The 20,766-nt window shown below is 44.8% G+C and overlaps 1 protein-coding gene across 2 annotated transcripts in view; it reads left to right on the top strand.

The window, feature by feature from the left end:
• The window catches only part of LOC110499015 (glutamate receptor ionotropic, delta-1-like), a 424,887-nt gene that overhangs the window by 266,135 nt on the left and 137,986 nt on the right, over positions 1-20,766 (top strand). For both annotated transcript variants that reach the window (XM_036955858.1, XM_036955857.1), the window contains exon 4: positions 1,217-1,422. In XM_036955858.1, the coding sequence (XP_036811753.1) occupies positions 1,217-1,422 (206 nt within the window). The remainder of the gene's footprint in view (positions 1-1,216; positions 1,423-20,766) is intronic.

Below are 20,766 nucleotides of genomic sequence, written 5' to 3'. Positions count from 1 at the left end.
TATCACTCATAGCCAACATTGTTATCTTCGAATCCCTGAAGAATTGTTTTTTTTACATACAACTTATCGACTTCAAGACAAACTTTTGGCTTCTCTGCTCGGAGCCTTTTGAAAGTGGGATACAGGGCACGTTCTCGCCACTATTTCATGGAGAAATTGTTCACTGATGGAGAACGGACCGGGCCTTCCCTCCCCTCTGCCACCGAAATGATAAGCCCATTGAAAATCAATTGTATCCACCTGTTATCTCGAGATGAAGTTTCATGAAAAGCTTGACTTTATCCACGAGTTGCCAGATAGTTTTCATTTTCATCCTCCTTTGTTCCCATCATAACAATATTAATTCTCCATACATCTGCACCTCAGATCAAGTAATTCCGCTTTCATTGCGTTATTATCCTACCGTAGCCTCTGCGGGGTGGCTTATAAGGGAGTCTGTGGTCGTTGTCAATATCTTATTTTCAGCTCGTATTTCTTCCATTTTATTGTTGTAATCCATTCCTGATTTGAGGGCCTCGACCTCCTCCGTTAACCCAGGCAATAAATCCACCTTTTTCAAATGTTTGTTCGTGCTTGTCAGCAATGCCCTATCTTCTGCTGACATTGTTGTAAAAGCCTCTTCCACTGTTACATACGGATTGTTTAGCTGGAGGCCTCCCTTAACGTTTGGCTCAAGGATAGGGCAGATCTTGTTCGCCTTTGATGCGTGTGATTGTTGTTTTTGAGCATATCAAAGTGTTGATCGAGAAACCGTTTCAGGTTCACTGTAGATGTTTTTTTTAGTTATCAGCCAATCCTCAATGTCTGCGTTTAATTCATGGGACAAGCTGTGCCGACCATGTTACCACTTGCCACATCATTTCCCTCCCTGGTCTTTGTGGTTGAATCTCAAAGCAGCGTTGTTTGTTGTCTGTGCGTTTATCTAAATGACAGTCCTTGTCGCCAGGTAGTGATTTCATTATTTGTGTATTCCAGTCATGGGTTTCAAATATGCCAGTTAACACTAGAACCACCACGGGCTAGCAATCACAGTGGAAATATTACATTTAGTCAAATTCTGCTATTGAGAGATGGAATCTGAGTAAAAAAAAGTGCAATGGATGCTGTGGGCCATAATTATGCGGTATGTTTGATGTACTCAGAGGGCTCTGCAGGACGTTAGAGGGGTTTTTGAGTCCAGTTAGTCTAACCCCACTCACCCTCCTCCTCTCCTCAGATATCCGTGGCCTACAGAGTTTCCTGGACCAGACATCTCGGCAGGGGCTGGACGTATCTCTACAGAGAGTAGACAGGAACATCAGTAAGGTCTTCTCGAACCTCTTCAACACCATGAGGACAGAGGAGCTCAACCGTTACAGGGACACGCTGAGACGTGCCATCCTACTGCTCAGCCCCCGAGGAGCGGAGGCCTTCATCCAACAGGTAAGTGAGAGAATTTAGGCCTAGGTATAACCACACGTACATACTCGTGGGTGCACTTGAACACACACAAATCCAGGCTGCGTCACATCCGGCCGCGTTTGGGAGTCCCACAGGGTGGTGCACAATTGGCCCAGTGTCGTCCAGGTTTGGCCGGGGTAGGCCGTCATTGTAAATAAGAATTAGTTCTTAATGGATTTGCCTAGTTAAATAAAATAAAAATATTTTTAAAAATGTGTGAGCACACATTTGCACACAGAGACACACACACGTGTGAGCACACATACAGTACACACATGTACTTTACATGCACTGTGCACACAAACAGAAACACCCCTAGACATAGCCTTACACCAACTAGCCTATACATACAATACTTATCAGACAAATAGTGTTGACCTCCATGTGACATTGTCAATCAATGAATCAACCAATCAAATGTATTTCCTAAATCCCTTTTTACACCAGCAGTTGTCACAAAGTGCTAGACAGATAACCAGCCTAAAACCCCAAAGAGCAAGCAATGCAGATTCAGAAGCACAGTGGCTAGGGGAAAAAACTCCCTACAGTGGCAGGAATCTACTGTAAGAAGAAACCAAGAGAGGAGCCAGGCTCCGAGGGGTGGCCCGTCCTCTTCTGGCTGTAGTTTAAATGAGTTCATGACCATTTAGGCCAGATGGTTCTTCAAGACGATTGGGATTATCCTGATATTCCCCCTCTAGAACCCCTCCCCCTGGTCAACATACGGTTCGGGGGCATTGTCTATCATTAGACATTACACATGCCTCCTAATAGCTCAGTCTGTCAGTTGTCCTGGAGATGTCTTGGGACTCAGGCTCAGCACCGCAGAGCAGAGCAGACGGCCCGTCCACAACTAACAGACAGAGCGGAGAAGGAACACCGTTCTCATGCATATGGATGAGTCAGTTCTCCGAGCCTCAGCCCAGGCAGGCTGTATTTTTAGAAGTTTTAATTTTAGCAAGCAATGAGAGAAGAAGGTGTAACCATGGCACCTCTGACTTGGCAGCTGCATTCTCTTTGGAACGTCAGTCAAACTGGGCGCCGGTGGCAGCTACCTGCTTTAATCTTTAATGCCTCGTCATACTCCGACTCCCATTGCTACTCTGCCTCTACCGGGAAATGCTTGTGAATATTTGAATTAGCTGTACTGCTCTGTAAACCAGACACGCTGTTCCATACTGTAAAATATCACTGCCTGTCTGTCTGGATGGACTGTGGTGTTCTTACATCTATTCTGCCCAGCCTCTAGAAAGACAGACTGATAGACAGACTGTCTGTCTTTTGGTTGGAGGGGAGATTTGGACTTGTTTATTAGTGACGAGTGTTGAGTGCTGCACCACTGGCATTGCCCTGAATCGACAAGTGATTTTCACTTCAACTTCCCACATGAAAAAATACTACAGATTACTATAAAATACTACAGTACTTACTGTAGTATATTGTAGAATATTACACTACACACTGTAGTATCCCTCAATACTACAGTATTATCCACACACAAAAAAAAACTCTCATACTACAATATTGTCCGCAAAAACACGACACTATTTTAACCATAGTAAAAATAACAGTAAAGTACCTGTCCATTCCCCTTCCACCATATCGCAATTTGTGCCACCCATACTGTACATGACAAACTTACATGCCAAGGATATACCATATTCTGTTCCTACAAGTAATTTAAAAAACAGAAGCTCTGAACTATCCATTTCAAACCCCAGTCCTCATCACCTACAGGTTCTGGAAAATGTGTTATTTTAGAATTTCTCCAGTAGGTTTCATGAAGGATAAAGCCTCCACTTCTACAGTATGTCAAAGATAATAAAACAGAAACACTATACTGTAGTAAAAACTACAGTAATGTCCATAAAAACACTACAGTAAATGTGACAATATATTACAGTCCGCAAAAACACTACAGGAAATATTTATGTGTACTACAATACACAAAAACACTAAATGAATTACCATGGTATGTACTACAGCTTTATTTTAGTACAGTATTTATACTATAGTTAAATCTAAATACTACAGTGTTCAGTGTCATTTTTTTTCTGACTTAGTCAGTGAACAATATAGTAAAGTCTGCAAAAGCACTACAGTGAATACTACAGTATTTATACCATAGTATACCATAGTATTATTTCATGTGGGTTGCTTAGAGTGTTAAGGCCTCTTGCTCCTCTCCGATCCCTAAGGTGTGTAGGTCATGCTGTAGTTACTCAGACAGTCCTGTTGGCCAAGTGTGTTATTGAGAGTTATTTCCTTTTCCTTCTCCCGTGGCCTTTTGGTGAAGTGTAGCTGGGGTGCTGGTGGGCGAGATGCATTCAATAAAATTGACGCAGCAGCCTGTCTTGTTGTGGCTGTCAGAGATGACAGGTGAGCACTATCACTTGATTAGACATGAGACCAAATTCAAGGTACTTTTCAAAAGAGATAGTTCTGGCAGTTTCTTTCTGCCATCCCACACTGCCTCCGCCTGACTTCAAGTGGCTGTTTCGTAAAAGGACAAGTAACACCCTGCAAGTCTGATCCTGCAGTAGCTCTGTCGGAGGATGTGTGGTCAGTGATGGAAAGAGAGTATAAACGCACATCCATACCACAGGAACACACACACACCCACACCCACACACACACACACACACACACCCACTATGATGACACCACAGCTTGTCTCTATCTCGGTCTCAGTCTCTGTCTCGGTCTCTTCACGAGTCCCTGGTTGAGTGTGGCGTGGATATATCTCTCCAGATAATGGATGCCTTTATGTAATCTATATGACACTTCGTGATACGCTTGTTCAAGGAAATCGTTGACTTTTTATTTCATTTTGATTGAGGACGGCACACGGAACATTATGTTTGATTTAGAGGTTGTATCTCACAAATAATAATAGAAATGATAAAGCGTTTTGTCAGCAAGCACTAAAAAATTGCCTTGGTGTTCAGCACTACTGAGTGGAAATCTATGTGTACACGTGACGGGGTGGTGAGCCACTGTGTACAGGAATAGCCAGGTGTCTGCTTTGATGATTGATTCTGTTTTCCATGTCTGGGCTGTTTTGTTCCCTCGTGTGACTACGGCAAATTAGCACTTACCGACAGGCTAGGGTAAGAAGACATGGCTCACCCACCATGTTTGTGGTCCTGTAGGGCTCAGTTGGTGCTTGCAACACCAGGATCGTGGGTTTGATTCCTGGGGCCACCAAAATGTACAATTATTTGGCATAGTAAAAGCACAAGGTGAATTGCCTCTTTGAGAACATTAATGTGTTAAGAGTCCTTTTGAGATGTGACAAGGAAATGTTTTTTAGCTTTCAAGCTTAAATGCGCCATTCACATCCACTTGTGATTCAATAAACTATGATTCCAAACTCCACGCTCATGCTTAGTAGCCATTTTGTAAGCTGTCCATAGCCTAGGTTCCAGAACAGACTACCTTGCTGAGTGGCTGAGAGGAGATATGTGTGATCTTTCTTCTCTTCCCTTTTCCAAACAATATGGCTGTGGTTGAATATATGAGAGAGAGAGAGAGAGAGAGAGAGAGAGAGAGAGAGAGAGAGAGAGAGAGAGAGAGAGAGAGAGAGAGAGAGAGAGAGAGAGAGAGAGAGAGAGAGAGAGAGAGAGAGAGAGAGAGAGAGAGAGAGAGAGAGAGAGAGAGAGAGAGAGAGAGAGAGAGAGAGAGAGAGAGAGAGAGAGAGAGAGAGAGAGAGAGAGAGAGAGAGAGAGAGAGAGAGAGAGAGAGAGATGCAGAGGTAGTCCACACGGTGCTGTGAAATTTGTGGCACTCTTTATCTCCTGCGCCTTTGCTATCTCTTTTTGTGAGTGGTAAATGCTGTGACTAAATGCAGACGGCGTCTGTTAAAGGCACAGCAAGAACCATGGCACTGCCCCCCCCCCACCCCTTAGGTACCCAGGACCCCCGCTGTGTCTCCCTTCAGTCAAGATTCAGGCTGCTCCCACGCCCACGCACACACACCAAAGCCACACACTCAGGCTTTCAGTTCTAACACTCGGTGAAGAGTCTTCAGCAACTGTGCTGTACAGGAGAGGAAGCCCTGCTGCTCCTAGAAGAGATACCAGAGTATACCTTTGTCAGGAATAACGAGTGATGTCCACAGAAGAGATGGATTGATGCAGTGATTAACCAAATGCCTGCAATCGTCTCCTTTCAATCAGGGGCTTCTCCTCAGTTGTTAGCATTCACACCCAGTTTCCGTTTTGCCTCGTTCAGTTGTTTTTCTTTCCTTCCCACTCCAGGGGAAAGGAGGTCAACATTGAAAGTGTTCACTTACTTTAAACAATGATGAAAAGGACTAGGTGACTTTAATCGTTTGGCGCTGAAATATTAATGTTTCTTCTCTGCTAGCTGCTGGATGTGGTGGCTAGTGGATGCTGTTTTGGCATCTCTGATGTGGGAGCGTGCTCTCTTTTCAGACACACTGGAATCCCAAATAGAACTACAGCCATATGTCGTCGGTAAGAGATGGCGGTCTACTAATGCTCTCGGGTGTTAAGAGCTCGGTGTGGTTCCCTGTACAGAGCTATACAGAACTTGTAATCTTGTCTATTTCTCGAGTCAAGGCAATGGTACATGACAATCCGCGTCTGTGCGTCGATCTTCAATAGAGACATCCGAGGTTGTTTGAGAGACGTTCTATTGGTAGAACTGGCAAGGATACGGGCTTACACAGTTTACTGGCTGCGGAGAAAAATACTCACGAAAAATACTCCCTTCAGAGCTGTTGCACAGCTGTTGTTTTAGGGCCCAGGTTGAGGATGGAGGGATAGGTGGGTGGATGGAAAGTTAATAGAAGGATGGAAGGCACGATAAGGATGGATAAAAAAAAAACTTGCTAAACACACATTCTAGTGCAGTTCCACCAGTGCAACACTGTGTTTTCGCTCCTCTCTCTCTTCTCGGTCCCCTCTCGCTCCTGCGGAGTCTGTGAATTTCACCTAACATTCACACTGTGCAGATGCTCAGCTCATCGCAGTGCTGCCTCCAGACTTGCCAAGGCCTCAGATTGAGAAGTGACACCGTTTTTCATTTATTCCCAACGCTGTTCCCTGGTAGGGCCCTGCCAGACCCCAATCACTGAAGGTGTACGTCCCTATTCCCTATATAGTGCACTACTTTTGGGCAGAGCCCTATAGGCTCTGTGAAGAGGGTGCCATTTGGGACACTGTCAGGGTGCTCCATCAATCCTCATTCTGCCAGTCTTCCTCCTCTTTTCCCTGTGTTTTTTCTGTCCGCTGAGGTGAGAGGGAGGCTGGGCTGGGCTGGGCTGGGCTGGGGCTGTCGTGGCTAGGGAAGACAGATTGAGTGGCATCGCCCATCAGGCAGCCAGGAGATGACGGATGACACGTGGTGGGCAAGGTTCCACCTCCTGAGGAGGGGGGTGAGGAGCATGTGGAGAGCTGTGTGTGTGGGTGAGGGAGGGGAGGTTCTGTGTGTGTGTGGGTGGAGGGACAGTGCGTGCATGTGTGTGTTTGTGTGCACGGTAAATGACAGAATGGCAGGTTTCTCATTAGCCAACCCAGCAGCAGGAGGAGAGGGAACAGGGGTTGGGGTGAGAGAGTTTTTTTTTTGGAAGCATGGGGAGTGATTAAAGGAAGGTCAGAGAGCTGTGGCACACACACGGACACTTGTACACGCAGTCGTACGCACGCACGCAGTCGCACACACACACAATCAAACAACACACAAGGATATGCATTTTTTTTTTTTAAATGTACATTACACCTTTTTGTCAAGGGAGATCATTCATTCTGGCTAGACTTAATGTGGGTATAGAGGCTGAAGTTTGGTGCTAAAAGTCCATTTCAGGCCAGTTGCTTCACAAATTCGTCTTATACAAATGTGTATTACTTGGTCAAGACACCTTGGGCCTGTGTGCAATTGACCAAAAGTCCCCAATGGGATTCAATCATTTAAGTTCGATTTCCAAAATTTTGACAGAACTGATTGCCATTCATTTTGATTGCCATTCATTTTTGGTTTGTCAAAAGTTTGAGTCATTTGCCAATCTTGAGGAACACAGTGACTACAGCAGCCCTGTATCCCAGCAACCCTGAATATCTATCAAGACAGGCTTCTCTGCACTTAGCCTCTTTAAGTAAAGGGTAATGTTCTGCAATCAGAAAATAGGCTATCCGGGGGTTACATTTGTAGAAGAGATCAAATTATTGCATTTCAAGTACCATTAACATCTATCACCGACATTAAATAAAATATTTCTAGTTGTGTCCAACTGAATGTAGTGTATATTCACTTCAGGCTTGCACCATCTTTCCAAGAAGTTGTGATGGTAATGGGAGATACTTGTCTCATTGCTGTTGTATGTAAATTAAGAAACATTTTGTATGGAACACAAGTGCACAATTATGTACAGGACATACAAGTCCATATGTTAATTGTATTTATATAACCGGTGGGTCTAATCCTGAATGCTGATGGGTTAAAACCGCATTCCAAATGGTGTCTATTCCACAAGTTACCACTGGTTAACTCTATGACATTACTCTGTTCCATCTGACTGCGCAGTCCACTGTCTCATCAGCCCAGCCAGGCAATGTATTAACTTGATCTCCACTATAAAAAGCATCTAGACATTATCTCACATTTCTTTTAGACTAACATGTAGTTTTTAACAGCAGAGATTTGTATAAACCTTGCTGTCTGTCTCTCCAACATCTGCAACATTGTTTCAATATTCAAATTTGATCTCAAGCTGTCCTATAGAAATGAACGTGTCGGGAGTCGGAACGAGACAGACAGGCAGGCAGCGTTTCTCAACAAGTCAGAATCATGGATCAGCCGGCATCATTTTTATGGATATATACAAAGAAATGTCAATTGAAAAAAGGTCAAAAGAAACAAAGTGCAGCTAGTTTGCAGTCCTTCCAGATTAAGTTTGAAGTGATTGTGTTGTTGGCTAGTTCCTCTGAACAACAGTGTCCTGACGAGTGAGCTCATTTTGAATGCCAAGTGAAATCGCTCCCCATTAGCTCATTGTTATGGATGTATACAAATGTCTCTGGAAAACAGCTTAAGCAAATGCAAATTCAGCTATTTTTTTTTGTTTTTCTGGCTGCACTTTTTGACTGGACATTAAGTTAGCCTTAGTTGGCTAGCTAGCACCCGAACCAATAGAACGAACGACAAGCTGGCTTGGGTAGCAACCATAGATTTGTGTCGGGACTATATCTCGTGGAAGGATGAAAGCGTATAAGTAAATGAATCAAAAATGTTTTGTTGATGAACATGTCATTATTTGAATATGCTAGTAACCCGTTGTATAAAAGTGATAATGCCCTCAAAGCCGGTGTTTGGCGGATGTATTGGCATGGTTTGCCGTCCCTCGACTTTGTCTCGGGCCTAACACCACCCGTTCCAATACATCCTCCAAACACCAGCCTCTCTGCATTATCAGTTAAATAAATCACACGTCAGATCTACACCGAAGTATCACAGATGACTTGCCCTTTTTAAGCATGAATCCCAGCCAAGCCAAACTACCGTCGTCTCAGCTCTCTCTCTCTCTCTCCCTCTCCTTATCCTCTCTCTTCCTCTCTCCTCTCCTTTCCATCACACATGTCCTGCCTCATTACTTATGCTGTCCTACTGTGCCAGCAAGGACTTATGTGATGGGAGACAAATCCCGTGATTAGCAATGATTAAGAGCATCGTGCAGGGGGTAGGAAACTTGGAGAAACACCCTGTCTTCAAGAATCCTCTAATCCCGCTCTGTTTACAAGGTGTCATGTGTTGTCATTTGCACAGGAGCCGTGTCCAAGCCCGGTCCTTATACCTGCTTCTAATGAGTCCTGCTTAAATGTGATTTACTTTATGGCTCGTACACTGCAGGATAGTGCTGTGATGGTTTACTGAGCTGAATGGTGATTGTAAGGGGATTTGTATGCCATTTACCTTGGCACAGATATCAAATGGATGTGCTGTTTGAGACTGTCATTTGTCACATGTGGAGATACGTAATTTGTTGTGCTGCCACTGATAAAATACATTGTTGTTCTATCACTCACAGGCATGACAAGTCTAATCTTAAACCCTAACAGTTGTCCGCATAGCGAGAACGCGTTTCCACTGCTCCGGAGTCATATGGCGGCGAGCTTTACACCGATCCAGCTGATGCTTGGCATTGCGCACGGTGATGGAAACCCATTTCATGAAGTGCTACGCGCTTCAGCACTCAGCAGTCCCGTTCTGTGAGCTTGTGTGGCCTACCACTTTGCGGCTGAGCCGTTGTTGCTCCCAGACGTTTCCACTTCACAATAACAGCACTTACAACTGACCGGGGAAGCTCTAGCAGGGCATAAATTTGACGAACTGAATTGTTGGAAAGTTGGCTTCCTATGACTGTGCCATGTTGAAAGTCACTGAGCTCTTCCATAAGGCCATTCTACTGCCAATGTTTGTCTATGGAGATTGCATGGCGGTGCACTTGAGTTTATACACCTGTCAGCAGCGGGTGTGGCTGAAATAGCCGAATCCACAAATTTGAAAGGTGTCCACATACTTTTGTATATGTATGATATATATGACAATAAAGATTTTGAGGATAACACAAAAAAACATAGAAACGTATTTCCATTGTGTTCCTCTTGTTAACCATGTGCATCATTCATCAATGAACATCAAATTGAAGATTCAAAACGATTGGAGTTGAGGCAGTTTGAAAAGTCAGTATGGCTTGAGCAGAGGGCCCATCGATGGTACAGCAGGGAGAACGTCAGTCTGTCAGACAAGCCAGGAGTTCTTCATCAGGACCAATCGCTATATCCGATGTTCCCATTATCACAGACGCCAAGCAAACATCACAAACACCATGCAAGGGCATGCAAAGGCATACACGCAGGTATGCACACACACACACACACATATATAGAAACACACACTTGTATACACACACACACGCACACACACACACACACACACACACACACACACACACACACACACACACACACACACACACACACACACACACACACACACACACACACACACACACACACACACACACACACACACACACAGAGGCTCTGTTTCTGTTTGTTCTAAGGAGTCTGTCTGAATGTTCTATGTTCCTTGCTGGGTGCCTATCCCTACTTCTCCACGAGTGCTTGTCAACTCACTTAACTCTAATAAAAAGCAATATGGCAAAGTACATGATAACAGCTGCAGCTGGCTTGAACAGAAGAGGATGTCATCAGGCTTAAAGCTCAAATCCTTGAGTGCTGACAAAGTGAACTGCCGAGCTAGCTACAGTGAAAGTGCTGAGTCTAACGATGTAGCTAACACCAGGGAATAGTGTAACAGCAAAAAGCTTCACTCAGTCGGTTTAGTAAGAACATGCATTTGAAATGAGTAACATGTCAACATGTTGAGAGCACAAACTAGGAAGAAATGTGTCACTATTAACTCTTGAATTATTGATGCAATACCCTAGATCCCCATTGTGTACAGTACATTGTTCTTTAAAACCCTCTAGAGTCTAAGCCGGGGAAGAGGGGGGGGGGGGGTTGTTTTTAGATGGTCTTAGCAAGGATCATTTAGATATTTGATTTGGAAACTTAGACCCCTTTAGGTATCCCCCAAAAATGTTGAATATTGAATTTGGCCTTACTGCTATTAGCCCATAGAATCACATTGAATAATATATTCATCAATGGAAAAACAGATAGTTAAAAAGAAATCGAAAGGAAGTTTGTTTTTAAATGCTGTCCTATATCTGAGAGATATAAAAAAAAAAACATCAGGAAACTATTAAAAATGTGTTTTACACATATTTAAGCCCATTGTTTAGGTACTAAACTACTTCCATATACAGTACTTCCATTCATTTGTTTAACTGGTACCGGGCAGCCTTCATGCATAGTTTTGTGAAGCTTGTGAGCGCTCTAGCAAAACAACCAACATGGACGTGTTCGTGAGAGCCTCCTCTTTCTCTAGCCATAGTAGTTTGTGGGCCAAACCGTTTTGGACGCTACAGACGTTTCGATTTTCAGGATGTCTCATGGTCTGGCAAACACTGCTGTAGCTTGGCCACCTTCCTCCGCAGATGCAGAAGGCATTAACTTAAATTAATTAACAGGCAAATTGGTACTGTGGCGTCGTCGCGGCAATAGCAAAACATTATTTTGAGACTGCTAACGAGAAATCAAGGAGCCAACAGCGATTCTCCCTGAAAAATGATTTGCAACACTGGCAAGAACCAGTGTCTGGAATGTGTTTTACGACACTTTGCTACGAAAGCAGCTTGCAACTTATTTTTTAACGTTTCATCTTGTCACGTTACCATGGGGACGGTATTAACTGCTTGTTGAATGCCCGGTGTTCAGTCAGCTCAGCTTTCATACAACACAATGTTCTGTAACTGGCTAGTTTTGTCTCGGGTCTTCTTATGTCCGCTGTTACAGATTTCTCAGGGGACAAATCCCAGAAATACTTATATCCCAACGAGTTTAGACTATATGTGGACATTTCACTAACATCACCCAGCTTGAGTGTAGATACATTTATCAACGAAACATCGATGGGTGTGTTTGTGTTGCAAAGAAAATGCCAAACAAATTCTGCAATAAATATCACATTGTTATGCCTAGAAAGAGTATGTGGAGAGTACAACGTCAGCAGTCTAACCAGACCTAGAATGGCATTCTATTTCTATGGTCATTTTGGCCAAATCTAGCTAAGGATTTGCCTAGCTAACCACACACTGTCATGCACTGCTCTCTGGTTGAGGTTCAAGTCTCCTATGGGTGATGAATAGGGCTGTTGTGTTGACAGCATTACTGCCACGCTGGCAGTCATGACCGCGGTAATCTCCTTTTATGCACCCTGGATATGCGTTGGTAGTACCCAACTTGCTATTGACCATGAGGTCCTAATGGCCTGGTACTCAGGGCTCTATTGTCCCTCTAACCACTCCGACATAAATGCAAATGCAATCGAAAATCACATCAAACACTTGTCATCAAAACAGTATCTGTGATGATCAATTTGAAGGAAGAAGTTCAACAGCAGGTTGATTCTGAGTGTAGAACATGGTCATTGTGGATGATGTTTCAAAGCCTAACACAACAAAATGGACAGCTCTTTCTAAGGTGATTAATTAAGATTAACTAACCTCATATGCATATTAGAGCTTATGCATACCCATGGGCCTATGAGCCCATGCCCCCCCCCCCATGTTTTAAAATTAAAATGTTGATTGTGCTGTTATACAATACATAGCCTACCACGTATTACGCATAGCAGAAAAACATAAAACTAAACTGATTTAAGATGTCTTTGGTACATCATTTGTCTAACCTATACTCCAAAATTAAACTAATTTGAGTAATCGCCTTTGAGTGATGACTGTTATTATGCATACTGGATGGACTGGTTACCTTATGCTACACACCAAAAGTTCTATCCATGAGTCTGGGAGAGAACATATAGACCTAGGCGATGCTGTTGTTTCAAAGATTGTGCAGGGCGGCTTACAGAGTTAGCCTACAATTACAGTGAATTTGTATTTGACTTTGAATAGCCTAGTAATAGGGATGTAACAAAATAAATCTTTGTCAAGTATTGTAGGAATAAAACAATGAAGGTGGCACTCTAAATATGCGCTAATTCCCATTGGAACACAACCATTTTAAAAGTGCAGGGCTTGTGCAACGCACCACAACGAAGCTGAAGGCTCTACCTATCCATTGATGTACATATACCCTCTGTCTGATTCCCAGTTCATCCGTTAGATAGCTGTAGGAGATCACATGGCGTCTCTTGGCCACTTGAAACCAGTTGTGTCTGGTTTATGTAGTCACCGATTCCAAACTGGCTGAATGGATTTTCAAGCCGGACACCTTCGCAATCAGGGCTTTTAAGTTATGAAATAAGACACAGAAAGGTGATGAAACGTCCAACCTCTTTTCCCATTCACTTTTCCTATTGTAAACGATGAGCTAGCTAAACGGCGATGAAGATACATACAAGGTAATGTGGATGGAGAAAGAAAGGCATTGCTTTTCAATGACCATCAGGTTATACCCTTTCCATGCATACTAAATGTTTGCACTTTTGGTGACTTGACCTACATTGCATACATACTATGATCATGTCCATAGCGCATTATCTATGGCCTAAGGGAAGTGACGGGGAGCTCCCGCTAGCCACTCCCCAAAGACAAGATGGGGTGTGACAGGGCCAGGATTGCTGGTTCACTGCCTATCATTGGAGAGTTTAGGGTTGGGAGTGAGCTGGGATGGGGCTTATTAGCAGCTGTAGAAAGTTGGACTATATTAATCACACAGGGTCACCCTGGCAGAGAAGCAGGGGTTCTTCCAACCATCACTACAGAACTTCTCCCTCTCCGCTGCTTCTTCCCACTGTGAATCCAGACTGTTCCACTTTTCCATCACACAGATACAGATCCCTCCACTTCTCATCCTTATGGCCAGTGCAGAGAGCTATGCCCAGAGTGTCCTAGGTGAGAAATTGGATCCACCAACATCAACACCACCACCACCCCAACCAGAAGCCCAGCTCAGCACTCCCTCTGGGGGGAGGGAGACATAACGTGCTGTGAGTCACTCCTGCCTGTTGCTGCACACCCCCCCCCCCTCTCCCCCTCCACACTACCCACCCACCCACCTACCCACCCACTGCCACCAGTATCCATCACTGCCACATTCCCCTGCAGGAGCAAACGAGTGTGGCCAGGAATAATTATGCACGTCCGATAGGGTTTTTTACGAGTGGAATTTTTAAGCATAGAGAAAACTCTCCCCCTACTGTGATTAAAAAAGATAGGAGGTTCCATTAGATCAGGCCAGCTAATGGCCTTCCCTCGGACTCGGATTACATCAATCTGAATGTCATTATCCAAAGAGGGCTCACTGTGTCCCGCTGGGGGCAATGACATGGGGAAACAGTGAGCCCATGTGCACGTGTGTGCGTGGCTAAGCCAATCTATTAAGGACGATGTGCAATGTGGTGTCTGCATGAGAGATGGCCTCCATTGCCCGCAATGCTGCGCTTGCAAGCACAGCCGTGAGACAGGTGGTGTCACTGTTCAGAAGCTGGCTTCGTCTGGGAGTCGGCCTGAAGTGCTGAGAACGACAAAAGCGAGGCTGTGAAAGAGGAAGGTTGAGTTAAGCGAGCCAAATGTCATCACTTCGAAATGGTCAGATCAAGAAATGAACCTGTTTTTTTCTCTCCCATTTCGCTGTGTTGCTGCACGTATTATCTGATGCTGACAACCTGCCAGTGCTATAGAGATGATGATGAGGAGGATTCTGATGAGGATGACGATGATGAACATGAGAATAACGGTGATTATGATGATGATGAGATTGATGATGATAATAATGATGATAATGATGATGAGGAGGATGACAATGCCAGAGACAATTGATTGGTACTAATGTGGAAGTTTCGGTAAGGCACCGCTATGCTACTTTACAGTGGTTTGCTGAGTAAGCACCATAGACTTCATGGTGGCATGAGTAGTGTCAGCCTGTCAGGTTTGGCGGTGGATGATTTACAATTCTCAGTATCACCTCAGCTTACCTCAGCGTACCTCTGACTGGGCCTCTGGAGCCACACCAAGACCATACCGGTGTCTATAACTGCTTGAGAGACCACTTGGACCCCCTCTGTCCCCTCCTCTGTCATCCAGTGTCTGCTAGCTGCGTGTGAAGGTGGCTGTGTGGCCCTTGAACCCGAATCTGGGTTTACAGGAGACTTTGAATATGCTGATTCTCATTTAAGCCCAGGAAGCTTAAATGTAATTTACCAGATTTTCAAGCTTAACAATTTCAAAATGCGTTCGGTACTGACCAAATAATGGAGTTTTTACCGAAAGAATCAAAGTATAGTTTTTGACCAAATCCACCTCTCCTGCACCTCCAATAAAATCAATAACTACTGCAACTCACAGGTCAGCTGATCCAGCAGCAGGAAAGGTCATTGATTTTCTCACCTACAACAGTGCATGAACATCACGTCAATCTGTGGTTTCACCCGCGCTACATGGAAAGCAATAAGTAGATTAAGTAGACAATATAGGGTACGTTTTTACAGTGATTGAATATTTCCAGATAGGCTTTATTTAGTGTATTTGAACATTACAGGTGGTGCAGAAGAGGTGAATATGGTGCATACGCACTTGGTCAAAAAAACAAGACTTTGATTCTTTGGGTACAAGACATTTTTTTTTCTTGGTTGCGTGTAACTTTTTATTTGGACCTTTTTCGGAAGTACATACCGGCCGTAATGGTGATAGTTGCTTTTTTATTTAACCTTTAATTTCTTATTTACAATGACAGCCAACCCTAACCCGGATGACGCTGGGCCAATTGTGCACCACCCTATGCGACTCCCAATCACAGCCGGTTGAGTTACAGCCTGGAATCAAACCAGGGTCTGTAGTGACAGCTCTAGCACTGAGATGCAGTGCCTTAGACGATGCGCCACTCGGGAGCCCAAGTGCTCATTAAAACTCCATTCTTTGGTATGTACCAAGCATATTTTGAGATTATTAAACTTGAAAAGCTGGTGAATGGCAAGTTGAATGACTGCTTTCTTGGTGTTAAAGGAGAATCGCCATATTCAATGTATCCTGTAAACCCAGATCCTGGTTCACGTGGTCCCTGTGGCATAGTGGTTGTGGATACTGTAGGGACCATAGTGTGCTTGCCAGGGTGTTGGTAAAGAAACAGGCATGGCAGGCAACACTCCAGGCCAGCTGTGTTGTGAGGAATGTGTTTCCCCTGCTGCATGGAGAGTTTATCTAGCTGGCTGTCTGCTCTTATCAGGCCCCTGTGTCCTGAGGGCCCCTCGGCTGTCCCTCGTCTCCTCTACCTCATTATGATCTCCTCTGTTCCTTTTTCCGCTGTATTCTCTGGGAAACTCATGGCTGCCAACGGATTATCTATCTCTGTCTGGAGCCTCATCTTCCCCGTTTCCTCCCGCTCTCTCTCCCTCATACACTCTAGTTCTCTCGCTTTCTTCCCCTCTCACTCTCACTTTCTTGCGCTCTCTCTCCCTCTCTCTCACTTCCCCTCTCTCTCACTTTCTTGCTCTCTTTCCCTCTCTCTCTCACCTGTGCTCTCTCTTTCTCTCTCTCTCTCACTTTCTTGCTCTCTCACTTTCTTGTGCTCTCTCTCTCACTTTCTTGCTCACTCTCTCACTTTCTCTCACTCACTTTTTCACGCTCTCATCCGTTATTTTATACACAGGCACATACACTCCCTCACTCACTCACTCACTCACTCACTCACTCTGGCTATTCTGGGTGATGGAGCAGACAGTGGCCAGCAGTCGGGTCAATCTAGCCAGCCCTTTTAGAACTCAGGCCTTCAGTGTGAAAGAGCAAAACAGAGTGATGGAGCACTGCAAGGCTCTTCATGTGTGTTCACGTTTCTCTCCTCTCCAGGTCCGAGACAGTTTGTCACAATCTCCGTATATAAAATGGCTGAAGCAGCATCTGCTCGCTGACATCTGTCACGTTGTGTTGTCTGCTTAGAAAACAGATTGTGACTTTAATAACATGCAAGGGAACTTGTGTAGAAATGACAGTGTGTATAGAAAGCTTTGGGGAGCTATTGCTGAGAACTGAGCACACCCACTGAGCCCAAACTGGAAATTCATTTTAACGTCGAATCAACGTGGAAAACTGATTCGATTTGAAGAAGAAATAGTCAACGTAAGGGCATGTCTTTTTTTCCGCCCAAGCTATGACTTCAAATCCAATGACATGGTGACGTGTTTTGTTGATTTCACGTGGAATTCATGCACATTTTTTACCTTGTTATGTTAGAGTTAGAGATTCTTAAAAGCTGCGTTACAGGACAGATAGAGGGGGAACAGTCTTGGAAACTCATCAGGCAGAAATGGAAGGAAGGAAGCACAGCGTTTCTGTATTGGTTTGAGGCAAACATTTTTCAAAGGGGAAGAGAAAGAAAGAGTAAAAGGGTTGGTGTTGACAGGCTCTTAAGGAGATGGATTATCACTACTCTTATTTCTATGAAGTGCCCCAGACTTACTGTTAAAAATACTCTCCCCGGATGAAACACAGTTTGTTTGAAAGACCCATCTCCGTCTTTCTCCCCTCAGGGAGACGGGAGAAGCACACAAAGATCGACTTTTAGATGAGCTTCTTTTGTTTATACAGAGAAAGGAGATGTTATTTGTTCCTGGTTTACACTGATTCACTTCATACTTATTTTCTCTCTGTAGATTCTTATCAAAGAAAACTGTCATCCCTGTCTGAATCTGGACACCTAGAACTTATTTTCTGGGGAGTAAGATTGTTATTCTGTCTCCCAGGTTTGATTGGAAGCTGAAGGTAAAACGCTGATACAATGTGTCAAGCATCACAGTTGATTTAGCTTGCTGGCTGACTACAGGCTGTGGAAGGTTACACTGGGTGAACATTTGTTCACCACTGGCACCTGCAGGTTGTAAGGCGATACTGCGTGTGTCGAATGGCCACTACCGGCCCACATGCGGCACACTAGAGAAGGGGAGAGAGAGAGAGAGAGAGAGAGAGAGAGAGGAGAGGAAAGATGAGAGGAGACAGGTACTCTCTGTCTGTCTGTCTGTCTCTCTCCCTCTCTCTCTCCCTCTCCCCCATTTTCCCCTCTCTTTCTCTCTCTTTCTCTCTTTGTCTTTCTCCGTCTCTCTCCCTCTGCCTCTATCTCTCTCTTCCCAGTGTGTCACTGTAGGATGATGTTTGTCTGATGTTAGTCTGCTGTAGGATAATGCTAGTTTAACCACATTTCTGAAGATGCGCACACATGCATGGATAAACACTCATTTATTCCTCTTGCACAGTGCATTAACTCAAATGAAGTGTCCAGATCACTCCAGACTGAGTGACGTGAGTAAACATTTACATGCCTTAGAACCAATGTAACTGCAGATTTAGAAACATTCAATCATGTCTCCATTTCCCCTCAAGGACACATCAAATTGACTGTCATATATGAAGATATATTTTCCCTAATCGGATTTCAACACGAGGGAAGAATAACTGCAGGTGGAATAGATAGAGTGGGTGCAGTAGGGAGTGCAGCATGTGTATCCAGGCATAAATGTGCACAGAAACCCACCCGCAGGTGTTGAAGAAACTTGAATCCTCCAGAGCTCCTCCAGAGCTCCCTACACCCCTGTGTCATATCCCGGGGATAATAAAGCCCCAGACTTTCACGTAGTCTAAAAGAGCCCCAAACAGAAGTGTTAACAGAAAGGGGATGCTGGAGGCTGTTTGGTGGAGGGCCAGAGTGTCAGTGTTCGGTGGCAGTAGCCCCGCATTGTGCTGTGGAGGCTGAGGACAAAGCACCGCAGGGTGGGTGATGTCTTCCCCAGCTCCAGGTCTGGCTGCCATTTTCTCTCTCCCTCAATCAGGGACTGGCTGTCCGGCAGGGCAGATCTTCCCAAGGGCCACCAGGGTTGTGTCCCAAATGGCTCCCTATTCCCTATAAAGGGCCCTGAGCCCCTATGGGTCCTAGTCAAAAGTAGTGCACTACATGGGGAATATTGTGTCATTTGGTACACAGCCCAGGATAGAACAAGATCCTGTTGGTTGGGTCTCTACTTAGCATGGCGGTGCATCTGGCATAGATCCCTACCAGCCTGTCTAGCTGGATTCAACAGAGGACGTTATGGATCAATGGCCAGCCTTCAGTCACACTGCATGGGTCTATTGTCTACCAACCAGAACCTTTTCAGACTTTTACCAGAGGCTCCCTGCAAATAGAATTCCACACAAGTTCGATTTAGGCAACAAGAGAATCAGAGTGAGAGAACACAGGAATGTTTTTGTTGTTGTTGTTGTTGACACTTCCCTTTTTCATGAACCGACAACCGAGGTCCTGACAGTAAAATCAATGCCCTCAGCAACACTGAAAGTTCACGGCTCGACCTTCTGTATTTGCCAGAACGTGTTTTTAATTTGAGAGTTATTGAGAATTCCTCTACTACTGGAGAGGTGATTGTTCCTGCTGTAGTTGTCAACAGATGCCAGAGGTGGGTGGCGGGCGGTACAGTGTGGTGCTGGGGGGGGGGGGGGGGGGGGGGGGGTTGGAGTGATTCGTCACCGTATGGGTTCTATAGTCACCAGGCTAAGCCTGAGCTGGACCCCCTATCCTAATCTCCTCCTACCGGCCCCCTGTAGATCTGAGTGGGAGTCTTGGCCTCCGCTCCTTCTCCTAAAGATCTCAATATGGGAAATTGATGGAGGGGTGGAGGTGGGGGTTCAGTTCTGGGGGAAAGGGATGGAACCAATCATTTTGTTGGGAAATGTTCTCCCATACGGCATACAGTATTTTCTCCAACACCACAACCGTTATAGTTTACATCAAATGTAGACATTAAGGTTGTACAGTTTTTCGATGTATGGCGTGCTACAGCATGACCAGTTCTAACCTTGTTTCACCTTAACTAAGCTCCTTTATAGTGTTTCTTATGGTCTACCTCCCAAATGGCAACCTTGTCCTTATATACTGTAGTGCACTACTATTCCCTATATAGTGTGCAAAAGTGGTGCACAAAATAGGGAATAGGGTGCCATTTGGGGTTCTCGGGCTACTGTGGTATAGCAGAGGACCTGTTAAATGGTAGCACCGGGGACAAAAATTATGTGGCAGTGGCAGCAGCTGCTGGGTAGGGAGTGTGGCACACGGCATGCTGGCCCACGTCTCTGACATCCACATTTGCGTCACCCAGTGAAACGTTGGTGTGCTCTCTCCACCTTGGCGGCGTCAGCATTTCTGGGGCAGGAGAGGCCCTCTTCAGCACTTTTCCTCTGGCTGCGGTCATTGGGCACGCTGAGCCAGGTGGAGCGGCTCAGCGGAGGACTGATCGGAGCTGGCATACTGTGTTCTTGGAAAGATGAGCGCCACGTACTGCAATGACCCTCGTGCATACAGAAGGAGACCTCAAAATGTGTCAGGGGCCAGAGCTGTCTGGTCGATCTGGAGTGAAGGGAAGGAGGAAGAGCAACAGGAGTAGAGAGAGAGAGATTTGTTGAGGACAACCTCGCACTTTACATGTTAGTCTCCTCGCTCTGCAGATTGTAAATAAAAAATCTGTTCTAAAATGACTTGCCTAGTCAAATAAAGGATACATCAATTTGAAAAATCCACCTCTGCAGCCCGGCAGAAAGAGTGTTATTTAGCCACCAGGAAGTAGCACTGTCTGCTACACTGAGAAAATGTGGTCAAGCAAGTACAAATAGTAGCCTAAAGCAACACAGTATCTAACGTGGTGTTGTTTATTATGTTAATTGTCTAATATGCCTAATGTGTC

The sequence above is a fragment of the Oncorhynchus mykiss genome, chromosome 20 (assembly GCF_013265735.2).
Source record: "Oncorhynchus mykiss isolate Arlee chromosome 20, USDA_OmykA_1.1, whole genome shotgun sequence".
Classification (NCBI taxonomy): Eukaryota; Metazoa; Chordata; class Actinopteri; order Salmoniformes; family Salmonidae; genus Oncorhynchus; species Oncorhynchus mykiss.
The sequence above is the reverse complement of the archived record's forward strand: the minus strand, read 5'-3'. Positions and strand labels throughout refer to the sequence as shown.